Here is a 19,107-nt window from a genome sequence, read left to right as displayed (position 1 = left end):
GCGGGGTGCTGCGGGTTTGTGGAGCCTATTTTGCGGGTTGGCACGTTATTGAGGTTGTCTGGAGGAACCAGACAGTGGCCCTGAGGATTGAGGCCGGAGTAGCAGTGCTGCAACAGACAACTGTTAAAGGACTGGGACACTGTGAGTGTGTGGGACAACTCAAGGATTGGTGAGCCAATAGATGTTATAGGCTGAAGACAGGTTATTTTATGTTGGACTTCCTTTATTGTCTGCCATTTGAAAGAATAATAAAGACTTTTGGTTAATGGAGAAACCCTTTGCGAGTGCTCTGTGAGCTCCCCAACATCACATCACATAAACAGCACAGATATCTACATGGTAGTCAGGTCAATAAAGTTGCACAGACACTGTAATGCTGCACCGAATCGAGCCGGGGCGCACTTGGGCTGGTGTGAACCCAGCCTTAATGTTCAGTATTATAAAATTATTTGGTGGTGCTGCTCCCGCACAACAAAGAATTCCCAAGCAAAGGGAAGGTCCCACGGGAAATCCAGTAGATAGTCATCAGGGTGTCCCACCAATGGCGAAAGAGTCCATAATACGTCTTTATTTATAAAAAATCAACAGGATGAGAAAGCCAACACGGTTTGGGGACTCGTGCAGCATGAAGCTCTAAGCTGCATTACCTGCTGGTACAAACATTTGATACTATATGTAAAAATAGGTTTTCCAGAAGTGACGTAACTTACAAGACCTGATGAAGGGGGAGCATGGGAGCCCCCAAAACATTTTTTTATCCTTGATTTTTCATACATAAAGAAGTATTCCAGACTCTATCACCATTGGTGGGGCGCCCTTACTGCTAGCTACTGGATTTCTCTTGGGACCTCCCCTTTTGCTTAGGTGTCTTTGATGTATGGGAGTAGTCTCACCAAAACAATCCAGTGTAATAGATCCAGGATACGTACCTCTCTGGCGCCTCAGACCCGGAGGGTGACTCCGCCCACTGCCCGCTGACATCATGCCGCTCCGCCCCCCTCCTTGGCTTAAGCCACGAAAATTCACTTGTCCAGTGTTCCTGCAATGGATGTGGTGGCTGGACAAGTTCTGAGCAGCCCCGCTCTCCTTCCTGCCACTGAAAAGGCTCATTAGCCTCCTACCTCAACCCTCCAAATACTTCTGCTTACTTCAGCCTGCTGTGACTCCTGGTGCCCAAGACTGCAAGCCAGACACTGCGCTTCAGCTTCCACAGCCAGCAATCAGCCACAGTCTGGAGGATTCGCCATAGCAGCCTGAGTGCAACTAAAGGTGCCCATACACCTTACAACCATCGCAAGGCTTTTGTCTTGCGATGGTTGTAAGGTCATTAAAAAAACGTACGATCTGCCCATCTTGGACAGGCAGATCGTACTTGCGATAATCGCAAGCCCGCCCTGCTGAGGGGCGGGCTTCCGATGACCGCCATGCTGAACGGGCAGTGTGCGCTTGCGCACACCGGCCCTGCGGCAATTATCTTACGAGCAGGCCACAAACCCGCCGACAATCATACGATTCACGGCTAGTTTTCAAACATGTTCGTAAGACAAAAGTCGTGCGACTGTACAGTAGAAACGGTCGCACGCCTTCCACACACCTTGCTATTATCGTACGATCGCGGGATTCCGCAGCTGAGTTCCATCATTTATTCAGGTATTACATCCAGCTTCATTCATAAGACAATAATTTACAATACTGGACATTAATAATAGGAGGTCTTAGGTGGGGCACCCTTACTCCAACCTACTGATACATACACCGAGTGGCCGGATTATTATATACACCGAGTGGCTGGATTATTATATACACCGAGTGGCCGGATTATTATGACCACCTGACGTTTGTAGGAAAATGAGCTATAATTTGGCGCTGAAGTTGCTAGAGGGCCAGACCATTATAAATAGGGAAGCGGGTTGGTTACCACGACAGTAGAAGTCATTTTTTCTGAAGCTACGGGGAAACAACGCGATTTAACAGCCTTTGAACGCGGGATGATTGTTGGCGCTCGGAGCCATGGAGCGAGTATCAGCAAAACAGCAGAATTCGTTACATGTTCAAGTGCAGCTGTTGTTAAAGTGTTTAAAGACCGGACTGTCAGCCGAAAATCTGGGTCTGAACGTGAGAATTGTGGCCGTCAGCGACTAGTCAATGTTAGGGCAGAACAGGGGAGGGGCAAGACTGGTACAAGACAACAGAAGGGTAACAGTGCCGTGTCAGATTCCTCGCATCACCTTTCATCATCTCGTGGAGTCATGAGGCGGCCCAACGAAGTACTGATGGGGTGGTCATAATAATCTGGCCACTCAGTGTATAACAGAGCCCATAAATCCAGTGCAATGAAAGTGGCAGATAGATTAGAGATCCAAAGAGGGCCAGTCATAGATCACCGAATAATCTCCAGATAGTTGCCAGCTAAGACATCATTGCTTCCAACAAGGAACATCTGTGCACACAATTGTGGTTCATGAAAAGTGGCTGAATGAGGCCCTATAAGGCTGGACACCAGAATGCACTAATATTTGGTTGTATTTCTTATCATCATATAGGATATTTGTCGAACAATTAACAATGGTCAATTGTCAATTTAGCATCCAGCACAAATCAATAGTTGCCATACGCACTACGGTGTAAATTAACATCAAGCATCCATGGGTGCTGGAGTGGTGTTGGTTTGATTCGCTATCACACATAGAGAGGTTATTGCTGTGCATGTCACTGTGTAAATGCAATCATGGATAAAAGCTGGCACCATATTGGTCTATTCACATTATATACTATAGTGCCCATAGTAGAAATCCAACTAGAAGTCTTACAAAGCATGTAGCTGAAGATAATCCACCAATGGCATATACTGTAGATCAGGGACGTGCGGTCAGGGGAGGCATATCCATTTTTCTCCATTCAGATCGGATTGTTACAGGTTACACAGCAGGGAAAGCCTCCCCCCCTCCCCCGCTGTGTAACCTGTCATGGACGGAGCGCTGCCTGCTAATTACAGTCAGCGCTGCATCCGGCTTTTGACAGCTAAGTTAGGTTGCACAGCAGCGGGCTTCCCCACTGCCTGTGTAACCTAACTAGTGAGGCAAGAGCTGTCACAGCCTTTGCTCTGTGTTAGAGGTGTGTGCTCTGTGGATGGTTTGGACCAATGGCAAAGCGCCATTGGTCCAAGCTGTCCAATCAGAAAAAAGAAAAACACTGAGGCCATTGATCTCGATGCCTCAGCACGGACGAGTAAGTGAGGGACAGGGAGGCTCCTCCTTGTCTCCTCCCTCCTTCACACTAGCTTGGGGACTGGGTTGGGGGCGTGGCCTTGGCGGAATGGAATGGGGCTTCGGTGGGATATGGGCGGGGCTTTCGGCGTGTTGGGGGCGGGCGTTCTGGGGGCGAGGCTGGGGAATGCCTCATCGAGAAAAAACGAAGGTACCGCACGTCACTGCTGAAGATACTCACTGCAAAGGATGTACTGTATATGGGCAGTGCTAATAAAGTATGCAGCAACGTGCACCAGAAAACCATACGGCAGCTCAGCATGCGCAAAAAAAGTACTTGTATATATCAACATGGATCAAGAGCCAGCAGTTGTATCCCCCACGTGATGGGAAATCCATGAGATGAAAAGAATGTTGGAAAGTGGCATAGAACTAAATATGCAGCAGAATGAAAATTGGAGCGATCTCACCCGATGATGACCCCGTTGGTTCTACTGGTGTCTAACAGTCCATACTGGCAGCCTGTAATGGGCGGCTATGTGACATGATAAACAAACAATCTCCCCATCTGCCCCAAAAAATGAGATAGCATGTGACTGGAAGAGAGAGGATAGAAGTAACTCAAGCAGGGGCCTCTGTCCATCATAGCGCCACACATGATGTTTGCATTTCACCGTGGTGGGGCTTCTTCAGAGGCTGTGGCTGGTGAACCTGGGGACATAATTAAACTGGTAAACTTAAATTGGAAATACTTTTAGCTTTAGGATTTGTCCTTCCGGCGCCATTTGAAGTCTCCTTGAAGTACCCATGCAAATACTGGGCAAAGTCGGCATTTGCACAGACATAGTATCCCTGTCTATGTGGAAATGCCTGGGTACTGAAAATGACATTGTGGGATAGGAGAAGTCAAGAACGGGCCTGCTCTCTACTGCTAAGAATGTAGAGCGGACAGCTGCAGCCAAACCAGGTAAGACATCCCCCGAAAATAAGACCTAGTGTCTTTTTTCGTAGAAAAAAAAATATAAGACGCTGTCTTATTTTCGGGGAAACACGGTATCTATGCTGGCCCAGCACCTCCACACTTCCCCTCACCTCCCTACATAACCTTTAGCTTCCAGGATAGGAGCAAAGGGTAATACTATTGAGCATCTGCTGGGGCTGCTGACATTGCATCCAAGATGGCGGCACCCAGCAACAGTCTCAGGTCTTAAGTTTTGGATGTCTGTACGAGGGTGGATTTTACTTATAAATGGCATGAATAAAATCCTGGTCTGAGGTATGTCTTTCTCTGCACTGTAAAGTGGCAACTGCATGCATGCATCATACACTCTAGGGGGAGTATGTTTGGGGGAGTCCATGATGGAGAAAGATCGGGGTGTTCTGGTAGATCATAGACTCAATAATAGCATGCAATGTCAAGCAGCAGATTTTAAAGCAGCAAAATACTTCCTTTTATTAAAAGGGATATAGACTCCAGAGATAGAGACATAATCCTGCCCCTGTACAAAGCATTAGTAAGACCTCATCTGTCCAGCCTGTATTGTAATATAAGGTGTATAGACTCCAGAGCTAGAGACATCATCCTGCCCCTGTACAAAGCATTAGTAAGACCTCATCTTTCTCCTACTTTGATTGTATTATAAGGTGTATAGACTCCAGAGAGAGAGAGAGACATCATCCTGCCCCTATACAAAGCATTAGTAAGACCTCATCTGTCTCCATCCTTGATTGTATTATAAGGGGTATAGACTCCAGAGAGAGAGAGACATAATCCTGCCCTTGTACAAAGCATTAGTAAGACCTCATCTTATTCACATTAAGGTCACTGCGAAGGACAAGGGAGCACTATTTGCGTCTGGAGGAAAAGAGGTTTAACCTTTGCATATGGAAAGGTTTCTTCACAGGTGTGTAAATGTGGAATAGGCTTTCAGGTGAACTAGTCCTAGCTAGCTCATTTAATTGTGCTCTGAACCTAACCCACTCTTGCACCAGTCTGGCAGCTTTAGGCGTCGGTCGACCTCTCCTGCTGTTTCTTATGCAGCTTCTCGGCCAATCAGTGCAGTCTGCTTGTGGCCAATCCTGTGGATCCTCCCTCTTCCTGTCTCTATTTAAACCCAGGGCAGCGAACGGCATGCTGCCCGAGCAACACTTTGCCGTGCTAGTTGCCGAGTCCCCCATTTGCGATTGAACCTGAATTGCTGGAAGTTTGCCCGTGTACCGAACCTTTGGCTTGTCCTTGGCAATCCCTGTCTACAGTCTGCCCTGTGCTTACTTTGTCCTTTAAAATCTCTGTCTACAGTCTGCCCTGTGCTTTGCTTTGTCCCTGAAAGTCTAAGGCTGGGTTCACACCTATCGAATATGCGCGTTTGTCGGACGTTTTGTGACACGCGTTTTTACCGCGTGACGCGTGTTTCCAAGGGCTGTATCCCAATGGAAAAGCGCAACAAAAACGCCCCAAAGAAGCTCCTGTACTTCTTTGGACGTAGGGTGTTTTGTAGCGCGTTCATACGGCCTGTAATACGCCCAGGTGTGAACCATACCCATAGGAAATAATGGGATTTCGGAGTTTGAGCGTTTTGCAGAGCGTTCGAACACGCTAAAAAACGCCCAGGTGTGAACCAGGCCTTAGTCTTCAGCCTGTCCCTAACCTTTGATTTGTACCCTGTACCTGTTAGGTGAGTTGGGTGGACCTAGGGATTGTAACCTGGGGTCAGCATGCAGCCAAGCCCATCTCCACCATCAGGAGCTCTGGCGAACACCGGCTGCCCCTTAGATTCCACATCCTGGGGGACCCCATGCCACCTACCCAGCATACCATGCCACCTACCTAGCATTGCAGCACCCTGCCTTGTACTTGAACTTCCAGCTTAAGCTGACTTCCACTACCTCATTCCGTTCCCCTGCTCTGTTCCCTGCTTGTACTCCAGCTCTGGGATTCATCAGCCTACACTGCTTGGACCCTTTTCTCTAAGTGTCCCTACCAGTGTAGTAGAAAGGGTCCACATACCGGACTCCAGTTCTTACCCGTGAGCCCAGATCCGTGACAGCCGCAATGTTGTGTAGGTAGAGTGGGATCCCCCAGAGTGTGGAGTCTAAGGGCCATCTGGTTTTCCCTAGAGCTCCTGATGGTGGAGATGTTATGCTGCATGCTGACCCCAAGTTTACCCAACTCAGCTAACAGCTGACAAAGATTAATAAGGCCAGAGTTCTGGACAGGCTGCAGACATGAATAATGGGAGGCAAATCAAAGATCAGGGCCAGGTTTTCCAGGGACAAGCCGAAGGTTTGGCGGCAGACTAAAGACAAGGATTTCCAGGGACAAGCCAAAGGTCGGTACATGGATAAACTTCAAGAAATTCAGCTTCAATAACAAACAGGGGCTCGTCATCTAGCTTAGGAAAGTGTTGTTTGGGGCGCAAGCCGTGAGCTGCACAGAGTTTAAATAGAGAGGCAGAAGGAGGAACCACAGGATTGGGCACAAGTTGATCACGCTGATTGGCTGAGAAGCTGCAAAGGAATCAGCAGGAGAGGTCGGCTGACACTTAAAGCTGCCAGACTAGTGCAAGAGCAAGTTAGGAACAGAGCACACGTCTGGAGGACCACAAGCAACAGAACAGCCCTGCATGCCTGCAGAACCAGGACCGAAAGGTCTGCTCATACTTGTAGAACTACAAGCAACAGCTCAGCTGCAAAACTGTGACAAGTTCTCAACGCAGGCTGTGGCAACATGAGCAAAGGCGTGCCACATTGTAAGATGCTCTGCGATACCATTCATTGTCAGCCAAGATGGCGCCGGCGCACGTGTCAGCAGGCCGGCCTGGAGTGCCACCGCTCGCTCGGGACCGGGTCGATCGTCTCCTGGTCCGCATCAAGGAGAAGGCAGGAGTCACCGGATCACCCGACAGTACTGGGTGAGTATTTCGGCCGGTTTGTCAGCTAGCTAAGGGTCAGGATGTAGCACGGATGTCGGGAGCTGCAGTGAGACACGTCTGCTCAGTCTCACATCCCGGCCACGCCCCCACCATTCATTGTTAATAGCACCCCAACACACCTTGCTGCACCATGCACCTTAATGGGTGTGAAATTGCATACCTTGCTTTTTGGTGCAAGGCATTTTGAAAAAAAAAAAGTGCAGATCCTGATTCCATATTAGACCCTGAACATGGGTGTGACATGAAACGTGATCTAAAAGGTGAACTTAGCCTTTAAGTTTAGGAAGAGACTCAAAACCACCTTTACACACGATCTGTATTTATTTCCCTTTTAGTGTTTTTTTCTCCCTAACATTTTGGTTTTCTTGTTTTGTTATGACGGGGAAGTGTGCTCAGATGAATATCCTGAACACTATTCAAGTTCCTTTGTCAGGTGAAACCTTTTCATAGGGGATTCTACACGCTGTCCAGACTTCTATCAGTCATCATGAACAAGCACAGCTTCATTTTCGCTCGGCTTCTCTACTTGATTTCGGCTGGATTGCTTTGTCATTCTGTGCTAAGACAGAACTGTCAGGTTCTGGAGAAGAAATATTTTGCACAGTATATGGATCTGAAGTTCCACCGATGTGAGGCGTTTGAGCGATTCCATTTTTCCGTTGCAGTCCATTGTGACCAGGTGGGAAATCTTCACGTGGCGCTGAAAGAAGCTCCGCTGGATACAGATTGGCTTTGCCTAACTAGCTACCGCGGAGTCACATTGGAACCTGGAGCTTTCTCTCGATTCACAAGCCTGAATGCTCTCTATATAGTAACAAGGAGTGCTGACCTCCAACCTGGTACCTTCCGTGGTCTTCCTCAACTAACCACTCTCTGGATCAGGGCAGAATCTTTGGATGATAACATCACATTCCATAAGGATACTTTTTATGGATTAAATTCCCTGCAGGAACTTAAAATATCTTCTATATAGTTCTCAGCCTTCAACTTTTCACTCTTCACTCACCTTCACCTTCTGGACCATCTTCTGCTGGAAAATAACAATATCGATTATCTATCTGAAGTAACAGCATCACTGGGAACGTTCCGAAACCTAAAAAAACTATCTGTAATTGGCAATGGAATTCAGGAACTTACAACTGCCGGTTGTCTCACTTCACAAAACGCTTCAAGTCGCGGACAGTTTGTAGATTTCAACATCAGCCACCTTGACCTGAGCAGCAACGCAATAGCCGTCACTGAACGAATGTCTCTCTGCAACTTTCCACACCTGGAGGTTCTTACCTTGGGCAGGACTGGCGCTGAAATTGAAAACCTATTTGAATCAGGTGTCGAGACCATCAAAACGATTTCAATAGAATGGACTGGACTTGACATATTTGATATCTGTGCGTGCGCATCGCATTTTAAAACAGAGGAACTTCTCCTCATTTATTCTTCCATATATAAAATTAACACTTTCAGAGGCTCCTGCAAACACTTGAAGAAGTTATATTTATCAGGGAATGACTTGGAAAAGTTTGGGGTAAAACAAATGGAAAAATTATCTAATTTGTTAGAACTGGATCTATCAGAAAACCGCATAGAAAGCTTAAAGATCTGCGCAAATGAATCCGTGCCGACGCCGAAGCTGGTTTACCTGAATGCATCTTTTAATTATTTACTTCGGCTACAAAAGGGGCAATTCACCTGCCTGAAGGAACTCAAGAGCTTATCACTGGAGAACAACAAAATCAATCACATCGAGGACTTGGCCTTCGACGGTTTGGATCAACTGAGGCTTTTGAATCTTCAATATAACAACCTGTTCAAGATTGGCGAGTTCACATTTTCCAATTTGTTTTTGGTGAGACAATTGAATTTATATGGAAACGTAGTAGCTGAACTTCATTCACAGGCATTTAGAAACATTTTTCTTCAAAATATAAGCGTGACCTATGATATCCTGAATGATTTGTATTGGTGGAAATATATACGAAGGTCATTGAGAAATATCTCGGTGAAGACCAGTAATTTGCACCTGGAAAGTGACGTTTTAGATGCATTTCCATTTCTTGAGAGCCTAGAAATAGACTCGCCCGACGTCATCCTCCGCTGTGCTGCATTTGCTGCAGCTAAAGAGTTGCATCTGAAAAACACCAAACAGTTTTATAATGCCGATGCACCATTGAGCCCGCTCGTCACTTTTACGAAGCTTGAAAAGCTCTATTACTCCGGAGACCCGCAGGATGTCTACAATGTTAGTGAGGTCATTCACTCGCTGAAAGACGTGCCGTCATTAAGGTTTCTTTATTTGCACGATACTGACAAAACGGTTAAATACAATCAGATAAATGTCAACACCATCTTCCAAAGATTATCGCATCTCAAAGTCTTACATTTGAAGAACTCTGGAATAGACCGTTTGGATTCCAAGGATATTTTTAGTGATTTACAAGGTCTGGAGTTCCTCGTCATCGAAAATCAGAACATGCAGGAGGTGGAGTCGGTTGTATTTGATTCCATGCCGAGCTTGAAGTACATTTACTTCTTGCAGACCACCTTTCCCTGTAGTTGTAAGTTCAAAGGGTTACTCTTATGGCTGGAATCTAACACCCGTGTGTCCATCATTGGCTTTCACCACCAGGAATGTCTGGTCAACCACATCAGCATCGATTTGATATCTTTCTTAAACAACAATTGTCAGAGCGATTTGGATCTTATAATGTTCGTACTGAGCTTTTGCTGTACGCTGTTGTTCATGTGCGTATCCCTCTTCCATGAAAGTATCTGGTGGTACGTTCTCTACCTAGTCTACACCGTTAAATGCTGGATGAACCACAGGCTGCAGCACAAGGAAAGCTATGACTATGACGTCTTTGTGTCCTACAACACAAACAACGAACTCTGGGTCACCGAGCAGCTTCTTCCCAACCTGGAGCAGAATGGTCCTCCTTTCTTCAAGGTGTGTATCCATAACCGGGATTTTGAGATCGGCAGATACATTGTGGAGAACATCATGGACAGTATCTATAACAGCAGATGGACCGTCTGTGTTATTTCCCGCAGTTACTTGCAGAGTAACTGGTGTTCCCTGGAGATGAGGATGGCGACTTACAGGCTACTAACGGAGAGTAAGGATTCTCTCATTCTGATATTCCTTGATAAGATCTCCAGAGAGGAGCTGCAGTATTACCATCGGCTGACTAAGCTGTTGGATAAGAAGACCTACCTGGAGTGGCCACATGATGAGAACGGACAGCAACTCTTCTGGGCGAGACTACGTAAAGTGATCGCTAAGTCCGGTAGGAAGCTCAAGTAGAAATGATGAGTTTTTAGCTGGGGGTTGTAGAAGAATATTGGGCTGGAATACAATTCCAACTGTAGATATCCTCAAATCCTGGAATTATAACTGCAGCTAAAAAATATGTGGCAATTCCCTTCAGGCTGTGTTCTCATGTATACATTGTTTATCCCATGAGGTCAACTTTGGCACGTGGGTCACTACTAGCTATAAGAACATTTCCATCATCATATAAAGCAGAATGATTTACAGTTGTCTGTCATAACTCTTTCAGATTCATTTGAGTGATATATAAATGGAATACACGTTGCTATGCTTTCCTGACCTGCAATACACATATTTTCACAATACTTCTGCTTTCATGTTGTCAGCCTCCTTCTGGCCGGGTGCTGACTGACAAGCTACAGGCTTGAGAATCAGCACTGACAAAGCTGACAGCCATGACCCCTGCCATGTCTTCTCCTCCCACTGTAGGCAGAGGGGGTGGCAATGCTGCTCTGCGTTCAGGATCAGTGCAGCATTGTTGTCACCCCACCAGAGGAAGCTGCAATAGGTGGACTTCACTGGCGGGATCAACAGTTATGTGCAGGACTTGCAGGGGGACTAAGAGAGAACTGTAAAAAAAAAAAAGAAGGGCTGCATCACTTACAGGGTTATTCACAGAAGGGTGAAGAGTTTGGAGAAGGCCGGAGACGTAAACAATCTCAGACAACATAGCTGATCCTAAATGGAGAAGCCAAGCTTGAATAGAGGTGGGGGGAGGGGGAGGGGGGGCATCTATTGTCTAACTCCTCTCTCTGGGCATGTTAATAACACCTCCTAGACGCCAATTATGCAAATGTGATCAACACCTGGTTATGACTAACAGATTATGTGGATTGGAGTGACATTCACCATATTTATTCCCAGAGAATGTTTTGTACAAGTCATTGTGAATGGAGAAAGCTGGTCGGATGACCAGTGAAACGTCTTCAGGAAAAATACAGCAAATCCAGTTGCCTCTGACTTATTATTTACAGATCCTGTGAGCGGCTGATCATCATAATTCGACTGCTGCCATGACAGACAAATAGAACAGCACATTATTGTCGGCTCGGCTGCTTGTGGTCTGAATCACCACTTCCTCCTCACTGACCATTGTGGTCGCACATTGTACATAGAGCTCAATGTTTGTATTCTAATTCCTTCCGTCTACTTGGTGTATCCTGTCCTGAGCCAACATGGAATGGAGAGAAAAGACATCAAAAGTATTATTTGCCTTTTACCTTTTATAGTTTATTCTATTGTTAAAGTGTTTTGAACATCCTTATACGATTTAAGTACTTTACAACCCTTGCAAGATAAAAGTCTTGCGAGGGTTGTAAAGTGTATGGGCACCTTTAAGGGATCGCCTAAAGGCAGTCAGAGTGGGAGACAGACGGACAGGTTGGGGTGGAGAGTTCCATAGGATTGGAGAGGTTCTAGTGAAGTCCTGGAGGCCGAGCAGAGTTGTGGATGGCTTGCACGTTAGTGTTTTTCCGCGTGTATTCATCTGCGTGGAAACACTCAAAACACAAACCCCTCCCCCCTTCCCCGTACATTTACATTTCAATGTACCTTCTTCCCAGATGCATGTCATACGCGCGGCACGAAAATGGCACATCGCACAAAAATTTACAGGTGTGATATATTCTGGGTGACTTACCTGCTCTGGATCTGCTCTGGATCTGCAAACGCATGCAAATGCCTGGAACGCACTGAAAGCCCATATTAAACAAAAAAAAAAAATGTAAACTAAAAAAAAACCACACTAGTTTTTTAGCCAAAAATGCGTCAAAAATGCGTCAAAAACGCATCTAAAAGACTAGCGTGCGTGTGCAGAAACCTGACCGGATGTGCTCTGCATTTGGTGTGAACAAGGCCTTAGTCATCAGGGCCTAATCTTATCTCAATGTTACGTAAACAATGTATACAAAAACTGTTTCCCCCTCCCCCCTTTATGTGCTACAATGTAGCTATTTTGTGTTGTTGTTGTTGTGTAATTATATAAATATTGCGTTGGGAAAACAGAAAATGCATTTTTTTTCTAACATTTTTTTAGTAAATAAATATATATATATATACAAAACTTCTCCCTAAAACTGCTCAAATATCTTCCGGAAATCTTTTTATTGGGGGTAGCAACACTGCAAGGGTTAAGTGCTTGTTTGTGTCTAGGGACCAAAATAACAAAGATATAATCACCCGAAGCTTCAAGTCAGCCACAGCGCTCCCTGCAACCTGTATCCTCCTCCTCCCCCTCCTCCGCGGCACATTGCAATCTTCCTCAGCGCCCTCACATCAATACACTGTGCACAAATGTCATGACTTACAGGACCGTAGAGGTGGAGAGACTCAAGAAGGACCGGTCTAAGAAGAAGCCGGCTCAGAGCTTCGGGTGATTATATCTTTTGGACCTAGACACTAAGGGCTTGTCCACACCATGTCCAGACCAGAACAGTTTGCTCCTGGTTCATTCCAGACAAGACAAAAAAATACTGCTTGTCACATTTTCTCTGGTCTGGAATACACTGGAACGCATAAAAAAACGCATACAAATGCATGCAAACGCAGTGGACTGCAACTGGAAGCCAATTTGAAGCTGAAAAAAGAAAAAAAAAATGAACTGAATCGCCGGCAAAAATGCGGCAAAACTCAATGTCCTGCACTCCAGACCTGGTCTGGGAAATGGTTTGAACCTGGCCTAACAAGCACTTAACCTTTGCAATGCGAACACACTGTACGTCAATCACACGTGACTATGTGCACTTCCGCACTGACCGAGCCATCACTGTGAACGCGGCGATACCACTCTCAGCCTCACCCTGCGCAGAGATTTCCCAGCTCACTAGAAAACAATCTCAGGCCAGCAGACTGAGAGGGATTGTCACCAGGGTCAGTTAACCCTTCACACAAAACGCAGTAGCTGCCACCATGTGTTTTAAAGGCAACACAAACCGTGTACAGAAAATGCTGCGACAATTCCAAAAACGTAACCAACGCCTATGATACCGCTGTCCTCTCATAGAGGAATATGACCGATCACTATACAGTACAGTCTATGATACCGCTGTCCCCTCAGACAGGAATAGGACGGGTCTCACTATACAGTACAGTCTATGATACCGCTGTCCCCTCAGACAGGAATAGGACGGGTCTCACTATACAGTACAGTCTATGATACCGCTGTCCCCTCAGACAGGAATAGGACGGATCACTATACAGTACAATCTATGATACCGCTGTCCCCTCAGACAGGAATAGGACGGGTCTCACTATACAGTACAGTCTATGATACCGCTGTCCTCTCATAGAGGAATATGACCGATTACTATACAGTACAGTCTATGATACCGCTGTCCTCTCATAGAGGAATATGACCGATTACTATACAGTACAGTCTATGATACCGCTGTCCTCTCATAGAGGAATATGACCGATTACTATACAGTACAGTCTATGATACCGCTGTCCTCTCATAGAGGAATATGACCGATTACTATACAGTACAGTCTATGATACCGCTGTCCTCTCATAGAGGAATATGACCGATTACTATACAGTACAGTCTATGATACCGCTGTCCTCTCATAGAGGAATATGACCGATTACTATACAGTACAGTCTATGATACCGCTGTCCTCTCATAGAGGAATATGACCGATTACTATACAGTACAGTCTATGATACCGCTGTCCTCTCATAGAGGAATATGACCGATTACTATACAGTACAGTCTATGATACCGCTGTCCTCTCATAGAGGAATATGACCGATTACTATACAGTACAGTCTATGATACCGCTGTCCTCTCATAGAGGAATATGACCGATTACTATACAGTACAGTCTATGATACCGCTGTCCTCTCATAGAGGAATATGACCGATTACTATACAGTACAGTCTATGATACCGCTGTCCTCTCATAGAGGAATATGACCGATTACTATACAGTACAGTCTATGATACCGCTGTCCTCTCATAGAGGAATATGACCGATTACTATACAGTACAGTCTATGATACCGCTGTCCTCTCATAGAGGAATATGACCGATTACTATACAGTACAGTCTATGATACCGCTGTCCTCTCATAGAGGAATATGACCGATTACTATACAGTACAGTCTATGATACCGCTGTCCTCTCATAGAGGAATATGACCGATTACTATACAGTACAGTCTATGATACCGCTGTCCTCTCATAGAGGAATATGACCGATTACTATACAGTACAGTCTATGATACCGCTGTCCTCTCATAGAGGAATATGACCGATTACTATACAGTACAGTCTATGATACCGCTGTCCTCTCATAGAGGAATATGACCGATTACTATACAGTACAGTCTATGATACCGCTGTCCTCTCATAGAGGAATATGACCGATTACTATACAGTACAGTCTATGATACCGCTGTCCTCTCATAGAGGAATATGACCGATTACTATACAGTACAGTCTATGATACCGCTGTCCTCTCATAGAGGAATATGACCGATTACTATACAGTACAGTCTATGATACCGCTGTCCTCTCATAGAGGAATATGACCGATTACTATACAGTACAGTCTATGATACCGCTGTCCTCTCATAGAGGAATATGACCGATTACTATACAGTACAGTCTATGATACCGCTGTCCTCTCATAGAGGAATATGACCGATTACTATACAGTACAGTCTATGATACCGCTGTCCTCTCATAGAGGAATATGACCGATTACTATACAGTACAGTCTATGATACCGCTGTCCTCTCATAGAGGAATATGACCGATTACTATACAGTACAGTCTATGATACCGCTGTCCTCTCATAGAGGAATATGACCGATTACTATACAGTACAGTCTATGATACCGCTGTCCTCTCATAGAGGAATATGACCGATTACTATACAGTACAGTCTATGATACCGCTGTCCTCTCATAGAGGAATATGACCGATTACTATACAGTACAGTCTATGATACCGCTGTCCTCTCATAGAGGAATATGACCGATTACTATACAGTACAGTCTATGATACCGCTGTCCTCTCATAGAGGAATATGACCGATTACTATACAGTACAGTCTATGATACCGCTGTCCTCTCATAGAGGAATATGACCGATTACTATACAGTACAGTCTATGATACCGCTGTCCCCTCAGACAGGAATAGGACGGGTCTCACTATACAGTACAGTCTATGATACCGCTGTCCTCTCACACAGGTATATGACGGGTCTCACTGTACAGTGGCACTCCTAACAGAGACAAGGATACTTTAAGTTCTTATCTAAAGCGTAGAGATAAGCTTAACGATTTTTAAGATCGCCCTTTAATAAACGGTGCAGAAAAAAAGATGTCACGAGAAGAAAGACAAAATGTTTAACAACAGTAAAATAAAATGGAATAAAAATGAGAACACTTAACAAAGTCCTGGTTCTGGCAGAATCTAGCAGAGTCCAATTCAATGTACAGAAGATGGATCTAGATTGGGCACTGTCAGTGTAAGGCGAAGGGTTGGTCCTTGATGAGATTGAGTTTCTTCTTGATGGTCACACATGAGCTTTACTTTTGATGTATCTCTCTCTGTTATGAGAGTTGCTGACTGTCCTGCCCTTGTCGGTCCTCTAGGGGGTGTCACTGAGCCGGCCCATAAGCCAATTAGGAAGAACTAGAGAGGGTGAGCAGGAGGGCTAAGCATTTTCTGATCCTCTCCTCTGCATCTCCCAAAGTGTCAATTTCATATTAACAAATATATATCTCAATTTTTTTAGTTTAGTGTTAGCTTAGTCAGTGGCTCATGCTGGGGGGGAGGACATAAATATTCAGGGCTGACCTTGTGAGTGTCTCTTCCCCTCGGGCTCCTGCCTGGGGGAGGTGTGTGCTAGTGATTCTGGCTTCCTGGGCCTGCTGCCTATGGAGGCCACATGTGCTATGCTGTAAGGCCGGGGGTTGGGGCCTGAGCTCACACTGCCTTGCTGGAGGTCATTTCCCAGTAGCAGTGGAGCTGATCCTGGGAAGGAGAACCATGGAGGAACATTGGAACCACCTGGAGGTGTCTGAGATGCTGGAATTTGGCTTGGACCTGGCAGGGAGTCTGGTGTCTCACCCAGGGTGTCTGTGCTATGTCTGCTTCATGGTCAAGTGCTCTACAATCACAGGCTGTCTGTCTGTTCTAAAGGTCCTCACACCTGTGGAGACTGTAAGAAGAAAGCTGGGATGTGGTCGGTGAGTCTGGAGTACTGTCCTGGGGGTGTGTAGTCCTTGTCCCTCTCTCCCATGTGAGCTGCTGGAGAAATCAGATCTTTCAACTCTGTTAAAAAACTGGAGTCCAACCTCACATCCCACATCCAGCTAAGGACTTACCCCTGAGGTGACATGTCAGCCCACCCTGCCTCTGGGGTCCCTCACATGCCTTTGGGGGTCAGGGGGTGCTGGACAAACAAAAAACGTGTAAGGACAATATTGCAATGAATAAGGTCTAAAGTCTTCTATTCATAAGAGTCCAAAATGTGTAATTAAAGCTCGAGAGCTCCTCCACCCAAAGAGATCCCACAAATTCAGTGACCCCACCACCACCATTGGAATGGAACTTATCGAAATTGTAAATATTAGAGGTGCGCCGAAATGGAAATTTTAAAACCGAAATAAAAAAAATTATATTAAACCGATACCGAAAATGTTTTTTATTTTAATTTTTTTCCAATTTTTTTATATTTTATTTTTATTTATTTTTTATAAACTTTTTATTTTTTTATATTTATTTGTATTTATTAACTCATTTTTTATTAAATATTTTTATTTTTTACATTACTTTTAGGGGCTTCGGGGGAAATATTGGGGGTCTAAACAGACTCCTGATATTTCCCTTTTAAAATAGAAAAAGAGATTTAGGACACAAAGTCCTCAGAGACACACAGAGTCCTCAATCTCTCTTTCTGCAGCCCCTGTGTTATCAATGAACCGGAATCCTCTATACTGAGTGTTCCTGTTCATTCATAACATGAGGACATAGTGTGTTTACTATAACTACAACTATGAATGAACAGGAAGTGATGTAGAGGTGATGTAGATCACTTCCCATTCATTCATAATTGAGGATATAGTAAACATACCATGTCCTCAATTATCTACAAACACTTGGCGATCACTGATCACTCCTTGTACCCGCTCTCCTCTCTGACACGCTGTCACAGGAGGCTGAGCGAGCGGTGAATGGAGGAGAGCTCAGCCTCCTGTGACACTGTGACAGCACGGCCTGTCTCCCCCACACACCGCTGTGACTGTGATAGGCGGCTGAGCGGTGTGGGAGGAGAGACGCCGGCCGCTCACAGCACTCTCTTCCCGTAGCGCTCGGCCGGCTGTCACTTTATCTCCTCCCCGCTGGGACACAGAGCAGCGCCCAGCGGGGGGAGGAAAGAAACTTCGGATGCGCCGCTGTATCGGCAGGAAAGTGGCACTTTCGGCCGATATGTTCCAGCGGCCGATATATCGGAGCATCCCTAGTAAATAAGTCATTCATTATTTGTCATGAAATATCCATCACTTCTGGTCCTCACGTTACATAGTCAGTCAGGATGAGAAGAGACAATTCCATTGAGATCCACCAATGTCTGAACGTTATGTTTTGGATGAGGAGATTGTAGGTCTGTAGATGAGACGTATCATCCATAATACACTTTCATTTGGTGAAGATCTCAGGTTGTCACTCCCGGGTCAGTTTATAAAAGGAATTTCTCTACTCATCAGCTCCATCTAGGGGTGCTAGTGCCATGTGGACAGGAAGTGAGGTGAAATCTCCCCAATGGGACGGCAATAAAAACTGAACACAAGTCTTTATTCTTCCCAAATCTATCCGAAACCAACACAAAGTTGTGGGCGGAATTGGTCTTGTATCCATGACGACTCTAACACACGGCTCTGTGTACGTCTTCCAGGTGGAATAAAATGAGTTTGTGGTTCTGTTCTTTTATATTTTCAGCCGTACAATTCATCACAGAGACAGGACACCAATCTGACATTTTACAATTGTCTTTATTATAAGCAGAATGATGAAAAATAATATCAAACACATGAATATATCATCAAAGAATGTACAAGAGAGCCGAGACATGTAAAGAGAACCTGTAATAATCTCTAAGGATGGAAACAGGAGGATGGAAAGCCTGCCCACACCTCAGAGATCTTCTAGATTTCCAAGAAGACCCAAAACTTAGAGCCATGGACAATGTATTCTATTCTAATCACAACATGAGTTATTGGTAAAGTGAATGTATATAAACACATATTATTGCTGTGCACAGAAAACATATTTACAGGAGATGTAAACCCGATCACTAAACACTCAGACAAGTTTAATATGTTTCAGAAAATTTAACAATAAACTTCATTATCTTTAAATGCTTTGAACTTTCTTATTCAGGAAATTCCTGTTGTAGAGTGACAACGCTCTATCTCTGTCTTGCAATTCCGGTGTTGTCACTGTCACACAAGGCGCCGCTGGACTCTACAAGAGGATGTGATAACACACATTACACTGGTATGGTCAACTACTGTCACCATCAGGAAGCCAACCCTGAGAAATGCCATACAGCCACCTCTGGTATACCCTCCAACTGTCTCGCAGGACTGTCCATGTACTGGAACGGAATTCAGTCCCACAAAAGAAGCA

The 19,107-nt window shown here is 45.2% G+C and overlaps 1 protein-coding gene across 1 annotated transcript; it reads left to right on the top strand.

The window, feature by feature from the left end:
• Positions 1 to 6,992: 6,992 nt before the first annotated feature.
• On the top strand, positions 6,993 to 12,841 carry LOC108802575 (toll-like receptor 13). The gene is made up of 4 exons (XM_018574431.1): positions 6,993 to 7,117; positions 7,703 to 7,949; positions 8,112 to 10,435; positions 12,775 to 12,841. Exons 1-4 carry the CDS (start codon positions 6,993 to 6,995, stop codon positions 12,839 to 12,841), a joined length of 2,763 nt encoding a protein of 920 aa, XP_018429933.1.
• Positions 12,842 to 19,107: the final 6,266 nt, after the last annotated feature.

This window comes from Nanorana parkeri, unplaced genomic scaffold (assembly GCF_000935625.1).
Source record: "Nanorana parkeri isolate BGI_ZX_2015 unplaced genomic scaffold, ASM93562v1 scaffold2964, whole genome shotgun sequence".
In the NCBI taxonomy this organism is placed as follows: domain Eukaryota; kingdom Metazoa; phylum Chordata; class Amphibia; order Anura; family Dicroglossidae; genus Nanorana; species Nanorana parkeri.
The sequence above is the reverse complement of the archived record's forward strand: the minus strand, read 5'-3'. Positions and strand labels throughout refer to the sequence as shown.